Raw genomic sequence first — 24,324 nt, 5'->3', positions numbered from 1 at the left:
TTTATTGGTCAGAGTATTGAGTACAGGAGCTGGGAGGTCATGTTGTGGTTGTACAGGACATTAGTTAGGCCACTGTTGGAATACTGCGTGCAATTCTGGTCTCCTTCCTATCGGAAAGATGTTGTGAAACTTGAAAGGGTTCAGAAAAGATTTACAAGGATGTTGCCAGAGTTGGAGGATTTGAACTATAGGGAGAGGCTGAACAGGCTGGAGCTGTTTTCCCTGAAGCATCGGAGGCTGAGGGGTGATCTTATAAAGGTTTACAAAATTATGAGGGGCATGGATAGGATAAATAGGTAAAGTCTTTTCCCTGGGGTGGGGGAATCTAGAACTAGAGGGCATGGGTTTAGGGTGAGAGGGGAAAGACATAAAAGAGACCTAAGGGGCAACTTTTTCACACAGAGGGTGGTACGAGTATGGAATCCGCTGCCAGAGGAAGTGGTGGAGGCTGGTACAATTGCAACATTTAAAAGGCATTTGGATGGGTATATGAATAGGAAGGGTTTGTAGGGGTATGGGCCGGGTGCTGGCAGGTGGGACTAGATTGGGTTGGGATATCTGGTCGGCACGGACAGGTTGGTCCGAAGAATCTGTTTCCGTGCTGTACATCTGTATGACTCTAAATGAGAATATTGCCCAAAGGCAGCATAATGTTCAGCATCATTCACAATCCCTCAGATATTGAAGCAATCCATATTCACATTCAGAATGAACAATATCTAGGTTTAAGCTGACAAGCGGCAAGTGACATGCTACATAGGGCTGACCTTTTCCAATAAGACCATCTGACCATCAGCTTTTGAGATTCAATGGAATTGCTATTGCTGAATTCTCCACTGTAAACAATAAATAGATTTTTGTTCAGTAGGAAAATCAAGGGTTGTGAGGGAAATGCAGGAAAGTAGACCTAAGGCATGCCAGATCACCCATTATCCTGCTGAATAATGGAATAGACTGGAGGGGCAGAATGGCCTACTCCTGTTCTTATTTCTTTTCCTGACGAGTTACCACTGACTAGAATCTGAACTGGACTAGCCATATAAATATTGTAGCGACAAGCGAAAGGCAGAAGCAAGGAACCATGCAGCAAGTAACTCATCTCCTGAGTCAGGGGTGTGATGGAGTACAGTACTTCCCAGTTGCCTGGATGACTGCAGCTCCAATGTTTGACACCAGCCAGGACAAGGCAGCCTGCTTGATTAGCTCCACAGAATATTCAGTCCATCCACCACCAACATTCAGTAGCAGCAGGATGTACTATTTTCAAGATGCACTGCAGAAATTAATCAATGGTCTTTGGACAGCAGTTTCCAAACCCACAAACAAATCATCTAGTAGGTCAAGGGTGGCAGATAATTGGGAACATCATAACCTACTAAGTTCTCGTCCAAGCTGTGCACTATCATGACTTGTAAGTATATTATCGCTCCTTAAGTATCACTGGGTCAGAATGCTGGGTGCACATATACCAAACAGACTGCAGTGGTTCTAGAAGGAGCTCACTGCCACCATCTCAAGGAGAACTAGCTATGGGCATTAAATGCTGGTCAGCTATTGATGCCCAAATTCCATGATTTAACCTTTAAAAAAGACTAAGATCAAATGGATAATATCTCCATTGTTCACAAGATAGTGTTTCTTTTTCTTAAAGCTGCTAATGCCATCTGTAAATAGTTGAAAGAATATTTTCAACAACTTTTCAACTTTGAATCTGCAGTGCCAACTGATAGTCTCTGGGCTATCCCTCAATACCCCACAGTTGAATCCATGATCATGGATCAGAGAGTTGCGACAAACAACTAAATGACAGAAAACAACAAATCCTGCAGCTGTGGTGGTGTTCCAGCTGAGATCAAACCGGGTTAGCTTATGCTCACATCAAAACTCCACAAACTGATCCTAAGGATTTGGGAGCCAAGTAACTCTACTCACTCCCTTGCTGTCAACTTCACGAATATGACAATTATAACCCTCTTCAAGAATAAACATCAATCATGTTATGGATTTTGATTTACATTCCCTCAGGTCCATAGCACGGATTATTGTCGACAGGCATTCTCCTCAACCGACTACTTCCTGTGTCTGTCTGAGGACATCTCCTGGAGACATGGTGTGGCATTCAGCCTCCCTTAAACGTGGAGCTGAGCATTGCCAGCAGAAATGTTTGTAAGTTTTCCTGGGAAGCGTCTTCCCTTTGCTTGAAACATTCGAATACAAGCAAAATTTTGCAGATACTGGAAATCTGAAATTAAAAGAATAACAAAACGCCAGAGAAACTCAGTAGCATCTAAGGAGATAAAAGACGTAGTTAAATATTTTGAGTCCAATGTGACTTTTGAAAGAGTCCCAAAGAGTCAGACCAGACTTGCAACATTAACTTGCAAGTCTTGCAATTTGCAACTTGTTCATTCTTTCCACAGATGCTGCCAGACCCGCTGGGTTTCCCCTCCATCACATTTTGTTTGTATTGTTTGAAATACTGTCTCCGTTTATACAAAATATCTTTCAATAAAAGCAATTCGGGAAAAAAAATGCAACCGAATGAGGCAGTCATTGTGAAAAGTCGTTTCCCTGCCTCGTCACGCAGTTGGGAGCACGTCATCATTCATTTCAAATTGTAGATTTCAAACCTTCCCTCATTTCATGATTCTGGTAATAATCGACTGGGCAATGCCCCCAGGTCCTGCTTCTGAATTTTGGAACATGCTGATGTTTGGGTAAATGGGAATTACTGTGACTTTGTGGCTGTCACTCACAAAGCCTGTTTCAGCTGCACCCAGAGCACGTTATGGGCCGCCTTCACGCAGCTTACGTATTGGATTCTTCCAGCTCCCACATTACAGCCTCTGTTCACACACACAGACAGATAAGACACAGAGATGGCGAGTTTCCTCAAGGTTCTGCCTCCCTCGGTTCGGATCTGCTCCTGGTGGAGAAAGCCCACCGTCCGTACTCTCCAGCGAAGAGCCTGTGAGTCAGCCTTAATCGTAATCTTCTCCCTTGAACACAGACTCGAGTGAAACTCAGAAAAGTTTCGTCCTGCATATGTGAACAGCTTGCGACGTGACGCCTTGCACATACGGGCTGCCCCGGGGTGCCGGCGTTTTCGCTGGCACAGCTCATTCATTTTGCGGCCAGGTTGATAGCTGTGAGGCGCCACAAGCTTTGCACAGGTCTGGGTCCCCTACAACACCCACCTTCCCTAGTGCGGAAGGTCACTGAGGACTGACTGGATCACTGAATTCAAAAAGGTGTTTTTCAGGAACCATGTAACTATGTTAGCAGTAGACAAAGGGATTCGTGGATGAACGAATCCAGCGTGACCAACTTGTAGTAATAGTTAAACCTGAGTTAAACCTATTTTGTTTTAAGATGTCCAGAATCTCTATTATTTAAACCATAGCTCATCCACACTTTACGTATTGTTTTGTCATCACTGTTGAGCGCCAGTTTTATTTGCCATTTCAAAATTCCAATGTCCGTATTTCTAACATCATTCTGTGATGTAGGCTTGTGCTGTGAAATACACGGTTTGGCCACTCGGCGTTTTGTGCGCAGTGAATGAGGTTGTTAGATTTCGAGTGAAATGTATTCCTGTAGCTTTCACATTCTTCAGAAACCAAATTTTATCTTTCTGATGCTCCGAAAGTCCAGCCTTGCACTCCATCTTTAACTTGGGGACAAAATCATTGACCGGTTAGGTGATTCTTGACTGTCAAACAGCTGTATGTCCCAAAAGTCCTTAAAATGTAGAAACAGCATAGGCCATCCGGTCTACTAAGATTGCCAAGCCATTCAATGAGATCATGGCTGATCTGATAATCCTCAACTCCACTCTCCTGCTCTGTCCCCATAACCCTTGATTTACTTGCTGATTAAAATCTGTCTATCTCAGCCTTGAACATACTTAATAACTCAGCCTGACAGTCCTCTGTGGTAAAAAATTCCACTGATTTGCTATTCTCTGAGGGAAGACATTCCTCCTCATCTCCATCTTAAATGGACAATCCCTTACTCTGAGATTGTGCCCTCTTTTCATCGACTGTCCCACAGTTCTGCCCACCTACTATGTCAAGTCCCATAAGCAAATAGTATGTTTCAATCAGGTTGCCTTTCATTCTTCCAAACTCTATTGAGTACAGATTCTGGATTAGTGGTGCTGGAAGAGCACAGCAGTTCAGGCAGCATCCGAGGAGCAGTAAAATCGACGTTTTGGGCAAAAGCCCTTCACCAGGAATAAAGGCAGTGAGCCTGAAGAGTGGAGAGATAAACTAGAGGAGGGTGGAGGTGGGGAGAAAGTAGCATAGAGTACAATAGGTGAGTGGGGAGGGGATGAAGGTGATAGGTCAGGGAGGAGGGTGGAGTGGATAGGTGGAAAAGAAGATAGGCAGGTAGGACAAGTCATGGGGACAGTGCTGAACTGGAAGTTTGGAACTAGGGTGAGGTGGGGGAAGGGGAAATGAGGAAACTGTTGAAGTCCACATTGATGCCCTGGGGTTGAAGTGTTCCGAGGCAGAAGATGAGGTGTTCTTCCTCCAGGCGTCTGGTGGTGAGGGAGCGGCGGTGAAGGAGGCCCAGGACCTCCATGTCCTCGGCAGAGTGGGAGGGGGAGTTGAAATGTTGGGCCACGGGGCGGTGTGGTTGATTGGTGCGGGGGTCCCGGAGATGTTCCCTAAAGCGCTCTGCCAGTCTCCCCAATGTAGAGGAGACTGCATCAGGAGCAACGGATACAATAAATGATACTGGTGGATATGCAGGTAAAACTTTGATGGATGTGGAAGGCTCCTTTAGGGCCTTGGATGGAGGTGTGGGTGCAGGTTTTGCAATTCCTGCGGTGGCAGGGGAAGGTGCCAGGATGGGGTGGGAGGGTTGTAGGGGGGCGTGGACCTGACCAGATAGTCACGGAGGGAACTGTCTTTGCGGAGGGCAGAAAGGGATGGGGAGGGAAATATATCCCTGGTGGTGGGGTTTTATTGGAGGTGGCGGAAATCTGATGTGTTCTGTGATGGAACTGGTCCTCCGGGGAACAGATATGGCGGAGGCGGAGGAATTGGGAATACGGGATGGCATTTTTGCAAGAGGTAGGGTGGGAAGAGGTGTAATCCAGGTAGCTGTGGGAGTCGGTGGGTTTGTAAAAGATGTCAGTGTCAAGTCAGTCGTCATTAATGGAGATGGAGAGGTCCAGAAAGGGGAGGGAGGTGTCAGAGATGGTCCAGGTAAATTTAAGGTCAGGGTGGAATGTGTTGGTGAAGTTGATAAATTGCTCAACCTCCTTGCGGGAGCACGAGCTGGCGCCAATGCAGTCATCAATGTAGCGGAGGAAGAGGTGGGGAGTGGTGCCGGTGTAATTACGGAAGATCAACTGTTCTACGTAGCCAACAAAGAGACAGGCATAGCTGGGCCCATACGTGTACCCATGGCTACCTCTTTGGTCTGAAGGAAGTGGGAGGATTCGAAGGAGAAATTGTTAAGGGTGAGGACCAGTTCGGCCAAACGAATGAGAGTGTCGGTGGAAGGATATTGTTGGGGACGTCAGGAGGGAAAAAAAACGGAGGGCTTGGAGGCTCTGGTCATGGCGGATGGAGGTGTAGAGGGATTGGATATCCATGGTGAAGATGAGTCGATGCGGGCTGGGGAAACGGAAGTCTTGGATGAGGTGGAGTGCGTGGGTGGTGTCTCGAACATATGTGGGGAGTTCCTGGACTAGGGGGAATAGGACAGTGTCGAGGTAGGTAGAAATGAGTTCAGTGGGGCAGGAGCATGCTGAGACAATGGGTCGGCTAGGGTGGTCAGGCTTGTGGATCTTGGAAAGGAGGTAGTGCAGGGTTCCTGGACTATGAGGTTGGAAGCTGTGGGTGGGAGATTTCCTGAGGTGATGAGGTTCTGTATGGTCTGGGAGATGATTGGTTTGGTGATGGGGAGTGGGGTCATGGTCGAGGGGGCGGTAGGAAGAGGTGTCCTCGAGTTGACGTTTGGCTTCAGCGGTGTAGAGGTCAGTACGCCAGACTACCACTGCGCCCCCTTTATCTGCTGGCTTGATGATGAGGTCGAGATTGGATCAGAGGGATTGGAGGGCTGCGTGTTGTGAGGGTGAGAGGTTGGATTGGGGGAGGGGGGTTGACAGGTTGAGGCGGTTAATGTCCCGGCGGCAGTTGGAAATGAAGAGGTCGAGGGCAGGTAATAGGCCAGCACGGGTGTCCAGGTGGATGCAGTGTGTTGGAGGTGGGCGAAGGGGTCCTCGGAAGGTGGGCGGGAGTCCTGATTGTGAAAGTAAGCTCAGAGGCGGCGTAAGAAGTGTTCGACGTCACGGCATGTATTAAATTCATTGATGCGTGGACGGAGGGGGATGAAGGTGAGTCCTTTGCTGAGGACTGATCATTCGTCCTCAGTGAGGGGGAGATCTGGAGGGATGGTGAAAACTCGGCAGGGCTGGGAGCTGGCATCTGGTGTGGGTGTGGAGCTGGGAGTGGAGGTGGAGCCGGTAACTGGAGTGGATGTGATGGGGGGAATGGGGGTGGAGTCATGAACAGGGGTAGTGTTCCCTTCAGGGTTCTGGGGGTGGGGATCGTGACAGTGGGATATGTGGGAGGCGTATCAGCAGAATGCAGGTGAGTGGCGTTGGTGGCGGCAGAAGTGGTGGCAGACACGACAGTAGGGGTAGCGGAAGTCACTGAGCATGTGACATCAGCGATGATGTGAGGGGTGGAAGTGATGTCACGTGTGATGCATGAGGAATTGTGAGGGGCAGAAGTGGCTGTGGGAGTGGCCACGATGGGGGTGGAAGTGACATAATCAATCAGCGTGGGGGTAGCAGCTGCATCAGCCTCATGGTTAATGGTGTCCGAGCAGTTCCAGAGGCTGGGGGAATCTTCTGGAATGTTTGAGGAGTGCTGGCTATGGAGGTGGGTAAATAAAAGTTTGTTGTACTTACAGTTTTTGATGTTTGAGATGGAGTTGAAATACTGTTTGTTGAGACTATGAATTCTCCTGAGGATGTAGTACAGAGTGGGTCCTTTGCAATTCCGAGAGAGTGTGGCCCTCAGCTGAGGCAGGGCTGACTGTAGAGAAGTTAGGTGCCAGTGCATTGCTGCAAGCGTGGGGGAGAGGGTCTTCAAGGAGATCTGTTGCTGGTGTTTTTGAGTCCAACCTGGATTGATGACATGGTGGGCCAGTGGTGAGCACTGCTGCCTCACAGCACCAGGAAACTGGATTTGGTTCCAGCCCTGGGTGACTGTCTGTGTAGAGTTTGCACATTCTCCTTATGTCTGCACTTTTTTGCTTGCATGATAATTATTATATTTATTTCAATTCTTCCCCTTCAATATTTAGTAATCTTAGAATGCTATTAGTTTTTTTCTACTGTGAAGACTTATGCAAAGTATTCGTTCAACTGGCCTGGTTCCCCATTATTATTTCCACTGCCTTACTTTCTAAGGGACCAATCTCATTTTGTTCTTTCTCTCTTAATTTTTAAATATTTAGAGAAAGTCTTGCTGTCTGTTTTGATATTACTTTCAAATGTACTCTCAATGTATTTTTTCTGGTCATCTTTTGTTGGTTTTAGAATCTTTCCCAGTCCTATGGCTTACCACTAGTGTTCCCTACATCAGGTACTTTTCTTTCAATTTGATGCTGGTCTTAACATCGTTTAACCATGCTTGGCTCATCCCCTTCCTAAAACTCCTTTCTGTCCAGGATATATCTTTGATGTGAGCTATGAATTACTTTCTTCAATGTCTGTCATTGTTTTTTAACTAACTTTACTGCAAAACTACTTTCATAGTCCACTTCAGAACACTCCGTTATCATTCCTATAGAATTACCCTTATTTAAGTATGCACAGTTGTTTCTGACCCAAGTTCCTGCCTCACAAACTAAATGCTAAATTCTACCATGTTATCAAGACTGTTTTATAGAGGATCTTTACCCTGAGATCATTTAATACAACTGCCATATTTAAACATCACCGTGTCCAAAATAGCATGATCTCTGGTTACATCCACAACATATTTTTCGAGGAAACAGTCTCGAATACACTCTATGAATTCTTACTTGTGGCTCTGCTCGTCTGATTTTTTCACTAAACAAGTATTTTGCACCAGTGTTTACTGAGGAGAAGGAAATGCAAGATATACAATGTGAGGAAATGGATGGTGACATCTTGAAAAATATCCATATTACAGAAGAGGAGGTGCTGGATGTCTTAAAACACACAAAGGTGGATAAATCCCCAGGAACTGATCAAGGGTACCCTAGAACTGTGTGGGAAGTTAGGGAAGTGGTTGCTGGGCCCCTTGCTCAGATATTTGTGTCGTCAATAGTCACAGGTGAGGTGTTGGAAGACTGGAGGTTGGCTAATGTGCCACTGTTTAAGAAGGGTGGTAAGGACTAACCGGGGAACTATAGACTGGTGAGCCTGACATCAGTGGTGGGCAAGTTGTTGGAGGGAATCCTGCGGAACAGGAACATGTATTTGGAAAAGTAGCACTGATTTTTTTTTTGTACGTGGGAAATCATGTTTCCCAAACTTAATTGAGTTTTTTGAAAAAGTAACAAAGAGGATTAATGAGGGCAGTGCGGTCGATGTAATCTATGTGGACTTCAGTAAGGTGTCCAACAAGGTTCCTCATGATAGACTGGTTAGCAATGTTAGATCTCATGGAATACAGGGAGAACTAGCCATTTGGATACAGAACTGGCTTGAAGGTAAAAGAAGGGGGTAATAGAGGGTTGCCTTTAAGATTGGAGGCCTGTGACCAGTGGTGTGCCACATGGATTGGTGCTGCGTCCACTTCTTTTCATCATTTATATAAATGACTTGGAGTGAAAATAGGAGGTATAATTTGTAAGTTTGCAGATGACACCAAAATTGGAGGTGTAGTGGCAGTGAAGAGGGTTACCTCAGAGAGCAATGGGATCTTGATCAGATGGGCTGTGGAGTGGCAGATGATGTTTAATTTAGATAAATGCGAGGTGCTGCACTTTGGAAAGGCAGATCAGGGCAGGATTCACAGAACAACCTCAATTATCTGAACGAGACAGGTGGGGAGTATTTTGTTCGGATAACTGATCTGATTGCAAACAAAGGAACGTACAGTGTTATGGCTTAATGCTTTGAAGTGTTTGAGCAGGGAACATACTACCAGAGACAAATATCACCAGTCGTTATTCAAAGGGTCTCATTGGACTCAAAATGATAACTCTGTTTCTCTATCTCTAGACGTGAGTCAAAGTTTTTTTTAATTTCACATCTTCAGCAGCTGCGCTATTATATTTTTATTCTCAATACTGAAGCTGTTTTGTGGATCAGACCTTGCTGTTGAGGCTCTCCTGTTTTTTAATGCAACATGACCCTTCCCTTCGTACAGGATGTATTATTCTACCAATTGAGATTCAGAAGCAATTGGACTTGGCAATTTGCTAATTGGAGGAATTGAATTGAATTTATTGTCACATGTACTGAGGCACAGTAAAATGCTTTGTCTTGTAAACACTACAGGCAGATCTCATAGTTAAGTCGCATAAATAACTAAATAATAGGTAAACAGCGGCAAAAACAAAAACACAGGTACAGCCGAATACTAAGAGTTTGTGAGTCCATTCAGTATTCTAACAACAGTAAGGTAGAAACTGTTATGAAACCGGGTGGTGCGTGTGTTCAAGCTTCTGTACCTTCTCCCTGATGGTAGAGGTTGTAGAAACACATTGCCAGGGTGGGATGGATCTTTGAGAATGCTGGCGGCCTTTCCTTGACAATGGGCCTGGTAGATGGATCCTATGGATAGGAGGTTGGCCTTTGTGATTGGGCCGAGTTCACCACTCTCTGTAACTTTCTCCGATCTTGAATGTTACAGTTGCCATACCAGGTAGTAATACATCCAGACAGAATACTCTCAATGGCGCACCTATAAAAGTTGGCAAGGGTATTTGCCATCATGCCAAATTTCCTCATCTGACTGAGGAAGAAGAGACGTGTTGAGAGGATGGCTAAGAGCTGTACTCGGTCAAGTTAAAATCTGTGAATCAGTGTCATGCTTCCTGTAATATAAGCTGGTTAGTTTTCTTTCCTGAGGCATTATTTTAATGTCTGTCATTTCAATTCCCTGTCCATATCATCTCTCCAATAAACCACTGTGGTAGTTACAGCAGAATAAGTTATTTAAACAGTTCAAATGAACTTTATTAAAAAAAAGCAAGTATATAAAACATTCACAGAGGTCTTCCTTTCCCTCCACAACCAAAGCATTTTCAGAAGCATGAGATGCATAATCAATCCACTATTTCTTTATGGAATTCATTTTCTCAGTGATTCCTTCCACCTTTGTGCAGTTCAAACAAAAGATGCGATCGTCGCACCAGTGTCGGTAACACCTCTTTGATGTAACATTTTTACCGGACCTTGAGATCTTGTTTGGAAAATCCAAAATTTGGATAATTGATGTTCAGATAACCGAGGTCGTTCTGTGTACACTCAATGGTAAGGTCCTGGGGAGTGTTGCTGAACAAAGAGAGTGCAGGTTCACAATTCCTTGAAAATGGAGTCGTAGGTAGATAGGAGAGTGAAGGTGTTAGGTATGCTTTCCTTTATTGGTCAGTGCATTGAGTATAAGAGTTGGGAGGTCATGTTGTGGCTGTACAGGACTTTTCAGAGCATTGAGTATGGGAGTTGGGAAGTCATGTCGCAGCTGTATAGGACATTGGTTAGGCCACTTTCGGAATATTATGTGCAGTTCTGGCCTCCTTTCTATTGGAAGGATGTGGTGAAGCTTGAAAGGGTTCAGAAAAGATCGACAAGGCTGTTGCCAGGGTTGAAGGATTTGAGCTATAGGGAGAGGCTGAATAAGCTGGGGCTGTTTTGGAGGTGACCTTATAGAGGTTTATAAAATCATGAGAGGCATAGATAGGCGAAGTAGACAAAGTCTTTTCCCTGGGGTGAAGGAGTCCAGAACTAGAGGGCATAGATTTAGGGTGAAAAGGGAAACATTTAAAAGGGACCTAAGGGGCAACCTTTTCATGCAGAGTGTGGTGTATGTATGGAATGAACTGCCAGAGGAAGTGGTGGAGGCTGGTACAATTATAGCAGTTAAAAGACATCTGGATAGGTATATGAATAGGAAGGGTTTAAGAGGGATATGGGCCAAATGCTGGCAAGTGGGACTAGATTAGGTTGGGATATCTGGTCGGCATGGATGAGTTAGACCGAAGGGTCTGTTTCCATCCTGTACATCTTTATGACTCTATGAAGATTGAAATCACCCATGATTAATACACTACCTTTCTTGTATGCCTTTACTATCTCGATATATTTTGTCTTCTACGGAACAGCTACTGTTAGGGGGCCTATAGATCAATGTTCCCAATAAAGGTATACAGCTGCTCCAACCATCGCCATGTATTGCTTCCAGTTCTGGAAGTCACTGTTGCACATGGTCCTTGCAGGCCGCACAATTAGAAAGTTGGAGTGCTGTTTTAGGCTGCTCCTACCAGTGTCTTCATCCCTTTGCTATTTCTTAATAGGCAATAGAGAATAGTGGTATACAGTCTTTGGACTAGAGGAAGGTATATATTGAAGTTCTTTGTGGTCTGTGTTAGGACTCTTGCTTTTTTAAATATTTTATATATATATATATATATATATATATATGAGCCAGACTTTAGTGCACAGAGTACGATTTCAAACTTTAATAAACTGTGGGGAGAATAGTAACAAATCTTAAGAAGACTTATTCAGGCTGTTGGAATGGGGATTGACAAGTGGCAGGTGCAATTTAATGAGAAATATGCCAAGTGACTTAATTTGGTGTGAAGGACGTGATTGGCAATATAAAACAGAGTCTGTACAGTTCTGAAGGGGAATACGATACAGAGGAACAGTGGGGGGGTATATTCACCACAAATCATTGAAGGTGAAAGAGTATTTTGAGAAAGTGATTAATAAAGCACTTTAGACCCTAGCTCAGTCGGTGTGTTAGAGTACAAAACTGGGAAGATATGACAAAACATTGGTATGGCTTCAACATGACCTTTTAAAAAATCCTTTCATGAATTGTGGATCAGCAAAACCAGCATTTGTTGCCCATCTCTAATGATCTTGAGAGGGTAGCGGTGAGTTAACACAGTCCATGTAGTGCAGATATGGTCACAGTGCTGCCAGGAAGTGAGTTCTCGGATTTTAATCCTGTGACAATGAATGAATGAATGGCAATATAGTTTCAGGTAAGGATAGTGTGTGGTGTGGAAGAGGACTTGAAAGTTCTGGTACACCCATGCATTTGCATTCATATTCCAAAACTCATGAAGGGTCTGGACACAATAGGTGGGGAGAAACTGAAGAAAACAAGTAATGAAGCATTGAAGAAATCCTGTTTGATGTAGTCAGGATCTGGAATGCACTGCCTGATGATTTGTTCGAGGTGCACTCAACTATGACCTTTTTAGTGGAGAAATGAATAATTAATTGGTGGGACAAGCTAGAGGAGGCAAGGTAGGAGAATGGAAGTAGTTGAGTGCTTTTGTAGAGAGCTGCCATAGACATGATGAGTTAAATGGCCTCCTCCTGTGCTGTAATTGTATGGTGGGGGTGTTTCAGGAGCTTTGGGGACAAGTTGGGAGTTGGAGGTGGATTGCAAAAGCGTGAATGAGCTGCCATCGCTAGTATTTTACCAGGAGCAGGAAAAGTAGTGGAAGCCACTGGGGACTAAAATTGGGCCCTTGAAGACAGAAACAGGGGAATATATTACAGGGAACAAAAAAATGGCAGAAGAATTGAATTGGCACTTCAGATCTGTGTTCACTAGGGAAGGCACAAGCAATCTCCCAGAGGTAACAGTGGCTGAAGGACCTGAACTTAAGGGAATTTATATTTGCCAGGAATTGGTATTGGAGAGACGGTTAGGTCTGAAGGCCGATAAGTCCCTGGGGCCTGATGGTCTACATCCCAGGGTACTGAAGGAGGTGGCTCGAGAAATCATGGATGCGTTGGTGATTATTTTCCAGAGTTTGATAGATTTGGGATCAGTTCCTGTGGATTGGAGGGTGGCTAATGTTGTACCACTTTTTAAGAAAGGTGGGAGAGAGAAAGCAGGAAATTATAGACCAGTTAGTCTGACCTCAGTGGTGGGAAAGATGCTGGAGTCAATTACAAAGGATGAAATTATGACACATCTGGATAGTAGTAACAGGATAGGTCAGAGTCAGCATGGATTTATGAAGGGGAAATCATGCTTGCCTAATCTTCTGGAATTTTGAGGATGTAACTCTGAAGATGGACAAGAGAGATCCAGTAGATATAGTGTACCTGGACTTTCAGAAAGCTTTTGATAAAGTCCCACATAGGAAGTTAGTGAGCAAAATTAGGGCGCATGGTATTAGGGGCAAAGTACTAACTTGGATTGAAAGTTGGTTGGCTGACAGGAAACAAAGAGTAGTGATAAACAGCTCCATTTTGGAATGGCAGGCAGTGACCAGTGGGGTACCGCAGGGATCAGTGCTGGGACCACAGCTTTTTACAATATATATTAATGATATAGAAGATGGCATTAGTAATAACATTAGCAAATTTGCTGATGATACAAAGCTGGGTGGCAGGGTGAAATGTGAGGAGGATGTTAGGAGATTACAAGGTGACCTGGACAGGTTAGGTGAGTGGTCAGATGTATGGCAGATGCAGTTTAATGTGGATAAATGTATGGTTTAATGTATGGTTATCCACTTTGGTGGCAAGAACAGGAAGGCAGATTACTACCTCAATGGAATCAATTTAGGTAAAGGGGCAGTACAAAGAGATCTGGGTATTCTTGTACACCAGTCAACGAAGGTAAGCATGCAGGTACAGCAGGTAGTGGAGAAGGCTAATAGCATGCTGGCTTTCATAACAAGAGGGATTGAGTATAGAAGCAAAGAGGTTCTTCTGCAGCTGTACAGGGCCCTGGTGAGACCGCACCTGGAGTATTGTGTGCAGTTCTGGTCTCCAGATTTGAGGAAAGACGTTCTGGCTATTGAGGGAGTGCAGTGTAGGTTCACAAGGTCAATTCCTGGAATGGCGGGACTACCTTACGCTGAAAGACTGGAGCGACTGTATACCCTTGAGTTTAGAAGACTGAGAGGGAATCTGATTGAGACATATAAGATTATTAAAGGATTGGACACTGGAGGCAGGAAACATGTTTCCGCTGATGGGGGAGTGCCGAACCAGAGGACACAGCTTAAAGATACGGGGTAGACCGTTTGGGGCAGAGCATTCCACACAGCCACCACTCTCTGGGTGAAGAAGTTTGTCCTCATCACTGTCCTAGAGGGCAGTGGAGGCCCAGTCTCGGGATTCATTTAAGAAAGAGTTGGATAAAGCTCTGAAGGATAGTGGAATCAATGGTTATGGAGATAAGGCAGGAACAGGATACTGATTAAAGATGATCGGCCATGATCATAATGAATGGTGGTGCAGGCTTTGAAGGGCAGAATGGCCTACTCCTGCACCTGTTGTCTATTATCTAATCAATGTCCTTCATTGGCCAGTTAACAACTATTTAAGGGCTTCTTGGTAATTTATTCTTGGAGGATGGCTCCTCTGCTACATCTGAAGGCCACTTTATATTGCCCAACACTTTCTTGTGCCTTGTTGAGGGTGTGCCCTCCAGATTTAGCCACCCCCTTTACTGTGTTTACCTGACTGTCCTCAGTAAGCCCAATCTCATCTGGACATGGGGCCTTTTCCATCGCTATTACTTGTACTTGTTTACAGGCCCAGCAGTGGCTACCACTTTTGGGAATGAGGAGCTGACTGACCTGTCTTTTGATTGAACAGCAGCCCTTGCAGACCTCAACCCTCAAAGGGAAATGACATTTGCCGACAGGCAGATAATTGCCTGTTGCATGGAAAACGCTGTGAGGGCTCCTTAAGCAACCTGACAGGTGGTTAGGGCCACTGCCATTCTGTGATATCTTGGTTTGTTATTCATTGTGACATTTTGTGTAACTAAAAACCTGGGACAGCAACAGATAATACAGAAATTGTGCAGCACCTATCAAGAGAGAGAGGGGAGAACCTCCCTCTAACTGGCAGCTCCAAGTTCAGTTACCCTTTATGGGACTGACCTTACAAGGAGGGACACCTGTAAGTAAATGTTTTAATCATACTGACTCCTATGAAAGTGAGAAGTTAATAGGTTAAATGGCCAGTAACTAGACTTGTGAAATGTGCTGGATGATAGGAGAGATTAATTCAATGAGCTTTGAAAAGAAAACAAAGGTTGAAAAATTATGAATGATTCACAGAAAAGAATTCCTAACAGTGAAAGTAAATGCATGCAAAAAGTGAATAGTTGGGCACAAGTTGGCTAAAGATAATCACTACTACAAATGGAAAACAGGCACACATTCCTTCCTTCACTGGATTACCTTCAGGTAATTTAACAAAATGTTAACCAACCTCCATCATCCTTGATACCCATGAACACACCATAACACCTCATGCTTCCAAGAAAACAAGAGCTTATGAGAATGATGAAGTCAATTTTTTGATACCTAGACAAATGCAGAAGATCAAAAACAAGGGATGTGAATTGGATTGAGAGGGGAATTAGAGACATAAATAACAGTAGTGTGTACCATCTATAAGATGCAGAAATTCATTGAGGCACCTCAGACAGTACCTTCCAAACCTGTGACCTCTACCTTCTAGAAAGGCAAAAGCAGCTGATACAGGAGAACACCACCATCTGCAAGTTCCTCTCCAAGCCATTCACCATCCAGACTTGGAAATATATCACTGTTCCTTCAGTGCCACTGGCTCAAACTTACTGGAATTCCTTAATGGCGTTGTGGGTCTACTTCCATCAAATTACCATTTTAAGAAAACCATCATCATCTCAAGGGCAATTTTGAATTGGCAATAAATGCTTGTCTAATCAATGATGGCCACATCTGCTTATTAAATAAAATAAATGAGCAAGAATGACATTTCCAGAGAGAGAATTCAAATATTGAAAAAAACCTCTGCAAGTTTTAACACAGTTATTAAAGTATTTAGCAATGTGATTTGAAAAATGTGCATCAAGGCAAGAAACTGACATGGAAGCTATTAGTACATTATTTTCTTATGGATCCTCTTGCAAATTCTGTAGCAAATACGGTATAAGTATATAAAGTTATGCCAAATCTGATTTTCTGCCTCTGCTTTATTGTAGTAATCTATGACTGTGTATCAAATCTGATTCTGCAATGTGTCTAAGATTGCCAGTTCAATTCTGAATCTAAATGGTAATGTACATGTGACAGTCAGGCTAACTCTGGCTGTTTTACATTCTTCTGGTCTTATCTAACCTATTAACATTTTTCTTTTTAAAAAAAAATTGTATTCTTATTGGTTTATGGGATATGTGATTTACTGGCTGGGCAAGCATTTACTGCCCATCCTTATCTGTGTGGTATAGGAGCAGTAGTCAGCCACTTAATGAGATCATGGCTGGTCTAATAATCCTTAACTCCACTTCCCTGCCTTTTCCCTATAACTCTTGATTCCTTTAGGAAAAAATTTATTAAATAAACTTAATGCCTCTACAGCTCTCTGCAGTAATGAATTCCACCGATTCATTACCCTCTGAGAGACAAAATTCCTCCTCATCTCTGTCTTAAATGGGTGATCTGTCGTTCTGAGATTATGCCCTAGATTCTTCAAGAAGGGAAACCAGCCTCTCAGTGTCTCTTTCCTGTCAAGTCCAACCTCACCTCACTGTCAAGTCCCCTAAGAATCTTGTATGTTTCAATAAGGTTGCCTCTCATTCTTCTAACCTCCATTCACGACAGGCCCAACCTATTAAAAGTCTCCTTCATACCTGGGATCAACCAAGAGAACATTCTCTGGATTGCCTCCAGTGTCAGTATATCTTTCCATAGATAAATGGAGTAAAACTGTTCACCATTTTCCAGGTGTAGACTAATTAGTGTCTTGTATAGTTTTACCAATACTTCACTATTTTTGTATTCCATTCCCTTTGAAATAAAGGCCAATATTCCATTTGCCTTTCTGATTGCCCATTGAATGTGTTTGCTATTTTGTGTTTTACACAGAGGACTCTGAATCCCTCTGTGCTGTAGTTTTATGTTATCTTTCTCCATTCATCTCCTCTATTCTTCATATCAAAGTGCATAGCCTTACATTGTCTCACATTATATTCCATCTGCCAAGTTTTTGCCCACTCTCTTAACCTGTCCATATCCTTCTTCAAGCTCTTTGTGTCATTTTCACTACTTGTCTTCCAACCTATTTTTGTGTCATCTGCAAACATGATTATATTTACTTTCCTCATCCAAGTCAGTAACATATTGTAAATAAGTATGGCTACAGCACTGATCCCTGTTGAACTCCATTAAATACAGATTTCCATTCTGAAAATGTCCCCTCATCCCAACTTTTTGTCTTCTATTAGTTAGTTCTCTATCCATGCTAACACACTACCTCAAACACCATTATCTTATTTTGTATCTGCACATGTGGTAACTAATCAAACATCATCCAGTAATCTAAATATATGACCTCCACTGCTTCCTTTTTATCTATCTTATTTGTTATCTCCTCAATTGGCAGAATCCGAGTTGAGCATTAGTGTGCAGATTTTTGCTAAGCAAGTTTTGCTTGATAGTACTATTTGCGATATTGTTTTTTCATTCATTCGCAGGATGAGGGTATCCCTGGTTAAGCCAGTATTTCTTGCCCATCCCTGTTTCCCCAGAGGGCAGTTAAGAATCAATCACATTGCTGTGGGTCTGGAGTCAAATGTAGACCAGACCAGGTAAGGATGCCAGTTGATTCCTGATGAAGGGCTTATGCCTGAAACGTTGATTCTCCTGCTCCTCGGAAGCTGCCTGACCTGCTGTGCTTTTCCAGCACCATACTCTCGACTCTGATCTCCAGCAACTGCAGAGCTTACTTCTCCAAGGATACCAGTTGCCCTCCCTAAAGAACTTTAGTGAACTAAATGGGTTTTTCCAACAATCTGGAATTGGATTCATAGGCATCATTAGATTCTTAATTTCAGATTTTTTTATTGAATTCAAATGCTACCATCTGTCATAGCAGGATTCAAACCTAAGTCGCCAGAACATTACCTGGGTCTCTGGATTAACAGTCCAATGATAATACCATTAGGCCATCACCTCCCTTACCTTCCATCTTTATTGATAATCAAGCATAGACTGACGTGGTCATAATTTTTCAAGTTGGATTTGTCTGGCTTTTTGCATACAGGACATACCTAAACAATTTACCATATTGTCAGGTAGATGTCAGTATAGTGGCTGATTGGAACTGCCTTGGGTGCGGCAAGTTCTGGAACACTAGTCTTCAGTACAATTGTAGGAATGTTATCTGGACCAATAGCCTTTGCAGTAGCCAGTGCCTCCAACTCTTTCTTGATATTACTTGGAGTGAATTGAATTGGCTGAAGACTATGTGGGAGGTTGGGATTATGTGAGGTTATGCACTTTGACAGGAAGAATTGAGATGCTGAATAGTGTTTAAATGAGAAAAGACTGAAGAAAGCCACAGAATAGATAGGTTTGGGATTCATTGTCTATGTGGGAGTCCTAGCATCCAAATTCAGTGGGTAACAGGAAAGGCCAATGGAATATTTAGCATTTATTTCAAAGGGAATGAAATATAAAGGTAGGTAGGTTTTGATAAAAATATACAAGGTGATAGTCAGACCACAGCTGGAATTCTGGAATAGGTTTGGCCCTTATCTAAAGAAAGATATGTTGTCATTGGGGGCAGTCTAGAGAAGATTCACTAGGCTGATACTTGGTATGGAGGGACTGCCTTGTGAGAAATAGTTGAGTAGATGGGCCCATACTTTTGGGATATAGAAGAATGAAAGGTGATCTTATTGAAACATGTAAATTCTTAGGGTACTTGACAAGGTAGGTACAGAAATGGTGTTTCCCTGTGTGGGAGGGTCTAGAGCCAGAGGGTATAATCTCAGAAAAAGGAGTTGCACATTAAAACAGAAACCAGGAGGAATTTCTTTTCTCAGAGGATAATGAATCTGTGGATTTCTTTATCACAGAAGGTATTGAGGTTGGATCGTTATGAATATCCATCCAAGGCTGAGGTAGATTTTAATCAGCAAGCGGACAAAGGGGAATGGGGAAAAGGTAAGAAAGGTTGAGAGTTATCAGAGCAGCCATGATCTCATTTAATGGTAGAACTACTCGATGGGCTGAATGATCTGCTTCTGCTTCCATGTCTTATGGACTTGCAATTGTGATGCCAAGATGTCCAGAGAAGGCTGTGGTGAGGCTGAAATAAATCATCCACTTGACGCTGTTCACTAAAAATTATTCCAAATGTTTCAGCCTTATCTTTTGAGATATTTGTGGAGCCTCCTTATCAGTGAGTTGTTTAGAACTGGATGGAGCAGGACTGCAGAGCTTAGATCTGATCCGTCAGTTATGCAATCAACTGGCTCTGTCTATCACTTGCAGCTTATATTGCTTGGTATGCAAGTAGCTCTGTTTGGTAGCTTTGCCAGGTTGCCACCTCAGTTATAGGTATGCCTGGCATGCCCTCCTGCACTCTCCATTGAACCAAGGTTGATCTTCTGGCTTGATGGTAATGATAGAATGCTGAGTGTGCTGGGTCATGAGATTGAAGATTGTGTTTGAATACCATTCTACTGCTGTTGGTGATAGTCCACAGCACCTCGGGGATGCCTAGTCTTGAGTTATTTGATCTGTTCAAAATTTATCCTATTTGCCATGGTGATAGTTCACCACAAAACAATGGTTTCCTGAATATGCTGGTGGGAGTTTGCCTCCACAAGGACTGTGCGGTTATCATTCTTACTGATATTGTCATGGATATATGTATGGGTGGCAGGCAGATTGGTGAGGATGAAATCAACTATGTTTTTCCCTTTTGTTGGTTCCCTCACCACTTGCTACACACAATCCAGCAGTTATGCCCTTAAGGATTTGACCAGCTCGATCAGTATTGACATTGCTAAGCCACTCTTGGTGATGGACATTGAAGTCTTCCCAGAATACTTTCTGTGCCCTTTCCACCTTGAGTGCTTTCCTCAGTGATGTTCAAGATGGAGGAGTACTGATACACCACCTGAGGAGGTGCTGGTGTGTGGCAATCAGCACTAAGTTTTGTTGCCCACTTTTGACCTGATAACTTGAGATTTCTTGGGGTCTGGAGTCAATGTTGGACAACTTCAGGGGAACTTCTACATCGCCATTTACTGGTGCCATAATTTCTGCACATCTGTCCTGCTAATAGGTCAGATTTTCTTCCTTGAAGGGTGTTAGTGAACTTGATGGGCTTTTATGACAGTTAGCAATGGTCTCATGGTTAAATTAAACATTTAATTCCAGATTTTTTTAAAAATTCACATTCCACTACCTGCCATAGTGGGACTCTGGGTCTCTGAGCTATTAATCCAGAGACAATACCAGTATATCATTGCCTCCCATAAAATGAATCACTATGTAAATATTCAAGTGGATATAAATGGAAAATGCAGCAAACCTGTTATAGAGTCATAGAGAGGTACAGTACGGAAACAAACCCTTCATTCCAACTCACCCATGCTGACTGGATATCCTAAACTAATCTAGTCCCGTTTGCCAGCACTTGGCCCATATCCCTCTAAACCCTTCCTATTCATATATCCATCCAGATGCCTTTTAAATGTTGTAATTGTACCAGCCTCCACCACTTCCTCTGGCAGCTCATTCCATACACGCATCACCCTTTGCAGGAAAGTAGTTGCCCCTTATATCCCTTTTTTCCTATCTCACGCTAAACCTATGCCCTCTCGTTCTGGATTCTCCCACCCCAAGGAAAAGACTTTGTCTATCTACCCTATCCATGCCCCTCATGATTTTATAAATCTCTGTAAGGTCACCCCTCAGCCTCCAATGCTCCAGGAAAATCAGCCCCAGCCTGTTCAGCCTCTCCCGATAGCTCAAACCCTCCAACCCTGACCACATCCTTGTAAATCTTTTCTGAACCCTTTCACGTTTCACAACCTCTTTCCCATAGGCCATGATGTTCTTGAAAATGTTTGTACAAATCCCTGAATAGGAAGGAATTCAATATGATGTATAACATTCTCCACTACGCTGCCAATGTGAATGAAGAATGAGCCAAACTTCCAGCGGAATGTAAGTTCCTGAAAGTGACTGAAGCCAGTTTTCATAATTGTAGGCAATACTGATAAAGTGGTTTACCTAATTGAGAAGCACAAACAGCCCTCTCAGTGACCTGTTTGTTCAGGCAAAACATCAAGGTAATTTACTTAATGGGTTAGGTTTGTCACAGAAAACTTCAAAAGCAGCACACTGCACTAATAATTTGTAAGAAACCCTGTGATATATTTCAAGCAATTGCTGCATAAGCCAACCTGAACACTGCAGATATAAGATTGGTCCCCACTACATTGTCTGTATTAGCATGTGTTTACAAGACAGGGGATGCTGAACTTGACATGTTGCAAGATCTGTAATTAGTGAAAGCCTTGCTGTATGTCTAGCATCTGCTAAATAAGCTTGGTTATCATGATCTGTCCGAGCGATAAAACAGGCAGATCACATTGCACTATCCTTTCAGACAGTACAAACCAGACAGTAACAAAACTGTTTAAAATAAATTGTAATGTTGCCCCACCATACTTTTTCTAAGTATCTTAAATTGATGTGATTAGGTTACTGACCTTTAAAGATGCTCATTAGCACCCAGATCAGAGTATTTTAATTATTTGTACCTATACAACAATACCGTAGATGTTAGGGAAGATAAGTCACCAATACCTTCTCCAGGGTTAATAGGGATGGACGGGTAACTGCTGACTCAGCCAGTGAAGATTACATCCATGAATGAATTAAAAAAATCCAAGTTTGGGCACAATATCTTTGTATTAGTCACTGCAGAATGTATTTCCCTTCAACATTTACCGTGGTAACTTGCCAAACTCACTTCAACAGTCCCTTCCAGTGCAAACTTTATCACCAGGAAAGATGACAGCTACAATAGTGTACTGTCACCTCCATGGCACCCATCGTCCTGATTTAGACTCTTCCATTGCAATTGGATGAAAATCTACAATTAAAGTGCTAACAGCACAAGGACTGCAGTGCTTCAGAGACAAGATGACCTACCAGAGCACCAGACTGAGCAATAAATGTGGCCTTTTCACATTTCTGAAAAAAATGTTTATCGTGTATGCTACTATGATTTATGAAGCATTTCCTGTGAAGAAAATGAATGTTGATGGGAATATTACTTAAAATATGATATGCCCATTGAAAACAGACAATGGTAAATTCATCTGACCTGTTTAAAGTAGAAATTATATCTATTGTCTCTGCAGAGTCCGCATAATGATAACTGTTTCCATGGATACTGATGGTGTGGAGGTGCCAGTGTTGGACTGGGATGGATATTTGGAAATACAAGCTTTCAAAGTGCTGCTCCTTTGTCGGTAGCTAGTCCCCCACTAGCTACCTGATGAAGGAGCAATGCTCTGAAAACTTGTACTTCCAAATAAACCAGTTGGAATATAAGTACTGCATAAACCATTTAGATAAAATAATTGCTGTTCATTGTACAGTTCTGACTGTGACACTTTATCCAGTTTGTTTTGTTATTAAGGGTGGCGTTTTTTCACAGAATATAGTAACTAGTTTTTGGAACCATGAAAATATGCATGGGAAACGTAAGAATGTAATACATAGGAAGTTAGTCCACATAATTTAGGCACATGGAATCAGAGATAATGTGCTGGCATGGATTAGCGATTTGCTAATGAGCAGAAAACGGAGAGTGGGAATTCGAACTCATTCCAGGCTGTGACTGGTAGGGTATTGCAAGAATTAGTACTTGGGTCCCAACTCTCAATTTCTATCAATGATTTGGATGTGAGGACAAAATGGTATATTTCCAAACAGCAAAGCACATTCTGAGGAAAATGTAAAACAGCATCAGGGGATTTAGACAGGCTTAGTATATGGGAAACGATGTGGCAGATGGAATATAATGTGAAAATTATGAGATTATCCACTTTAGTAACGGGAACTGATATGTACAGTATTTCTGAAATGATCATTTTTCTGCTTTGGTTTCTTCTACCCTCTCTTCTTAGCTGGGGGTTATATAGATTCATGCAACATGGAAACATACCCTTCGGTCCAACCAGTCAATGCTGACCATAATCCCAATGAAACTAGTCCCACCTGCCTGCACTTGACCCATATCCCTCCAAACATTTTTATTCAAATACTTATCTAAGTGTATTGTAAATGTTAAATCCGTATCCACTACTTCCTCTGAAAGTTCAATCTACACACAACTATTCTCTGTGTAAAGATGTTGCCCCACATATTTGCTACGTTCCAATCTGGAAAGTGGAAATTTCAATGCTCATCTATTGAGAAATGTGGATGTACAAAGGAATTTGGTATCTTTGTACATCAGTCAATGGAAGTGGGCAGGTAAGTGTGACAAGCAATTAGCAAGGCAAGCAGTATGTTGGGAGCAATGGCTATGTCTGTAGCTCTGGATTGGGAGGGCTTGGGTTCAAGTTCCCTGTGAGATTGTGTATAGGTATAAGCAGGCAGGGAAAGAGTTAAGTTCTGAGTTTTGTGAAGGTTCAGCTGAGCATGAACTTACAGTTAACAATGGGGTGCTGGAGGCAAGAGTAATGGTTTAAAAGAGTGGAAAAGCATTTATTATGTAAAGCCATTTAACAAGATGAGGTAGCGTTCAGCATGTGAGGTCAGTTTAACAAGGTGAAAACTATTCATTATGTGAAGTCAGTTATTCAATGTGTAACAGCAGATGGCTTAATCTTTACTTGTGCTGATTACTTGCTGATTGTAATAGTCACCCAGTCAATATGTATGTTGCCTTATCTGGACGCTCCTCTCTGTAAAATGACTATATAGTTCATTGAGAAACTGCTGTTCCAGAGAAGACCGTGAACTCATGTCTCTGTGTGTACATGGGCAATCGTTCTCTCTCCCTCCAGGGCCAACAATAAAGATGAAGGAGGTAAAGCCACTCTGTGTCTCTGAGCATTTTGCTTCGATTGAAGGGGGAACAGAACAACACCTGCACATGTATATAATAACATCTATGAGTAGATTAATTAGATAATATGTATATTGGCTTTCAGTGGAAGAGATTTGGTTCAGAAGTAGGGATGTCTTACTGCAGTTATACAGGGTCTTGGTGAGAACATGTGGAGTATTGCATGTGGTTTAGGTCTCTCTATCTAAGAAGATCTATATTTGCAATAGAGGGAATGCAGTAGAGGTTCACTAGGT

At 42.9% G+C, this 24,324-nt stretch overlaps 1 protein-coding gene across 1 annotated transcript in view; it reads left to right on the top strand.

The window, feature by feature from the left end:
- Positions 1-2,797: 2,797 nt before the first annotated feature.
- Positions 2,798-24,324, top strand: part of LOC140483617 (isocitrate dehydrogenase [NADP], mitochondrial-like) — an 89,385-nt gene continuing 67,858 nt past the window's right edge. Inside the window, exon 1 of the mRNA XM_072581897.1 lies at positions 2,798-2,970. Within this exon, the coding sequence (XP_072437998.1) occupies positions 2,880-2,970 (91 nt within the window). The 5' untranslated portion in view covers positions 2,798-2,879. The remainder of the gene's footprint in view (positions 2,971-24,324) is intronic.

The sequence above is a fragment of the Chiloscyllium punctatum genome, chromosome 2 (assembly GCF_047496795.1).
Source record: "Chiloscyllium punctatum isolate Juve2018m chromosome 2, sChiPun1.3, whole genome shotgun sequence".
Classification (NCBI taxonomy): Eukaryota; Metazoa; Chordata; class Chondrichthyes; order Orectolobiformes; family Hemiscylliidae; genus Chiloscyllium; species Chiloscyllium punctatum.
Note: the sequence above shows the minus strand (reverse complement) of the source record. Positions and strands in the feature narration are given on the sequence as shown.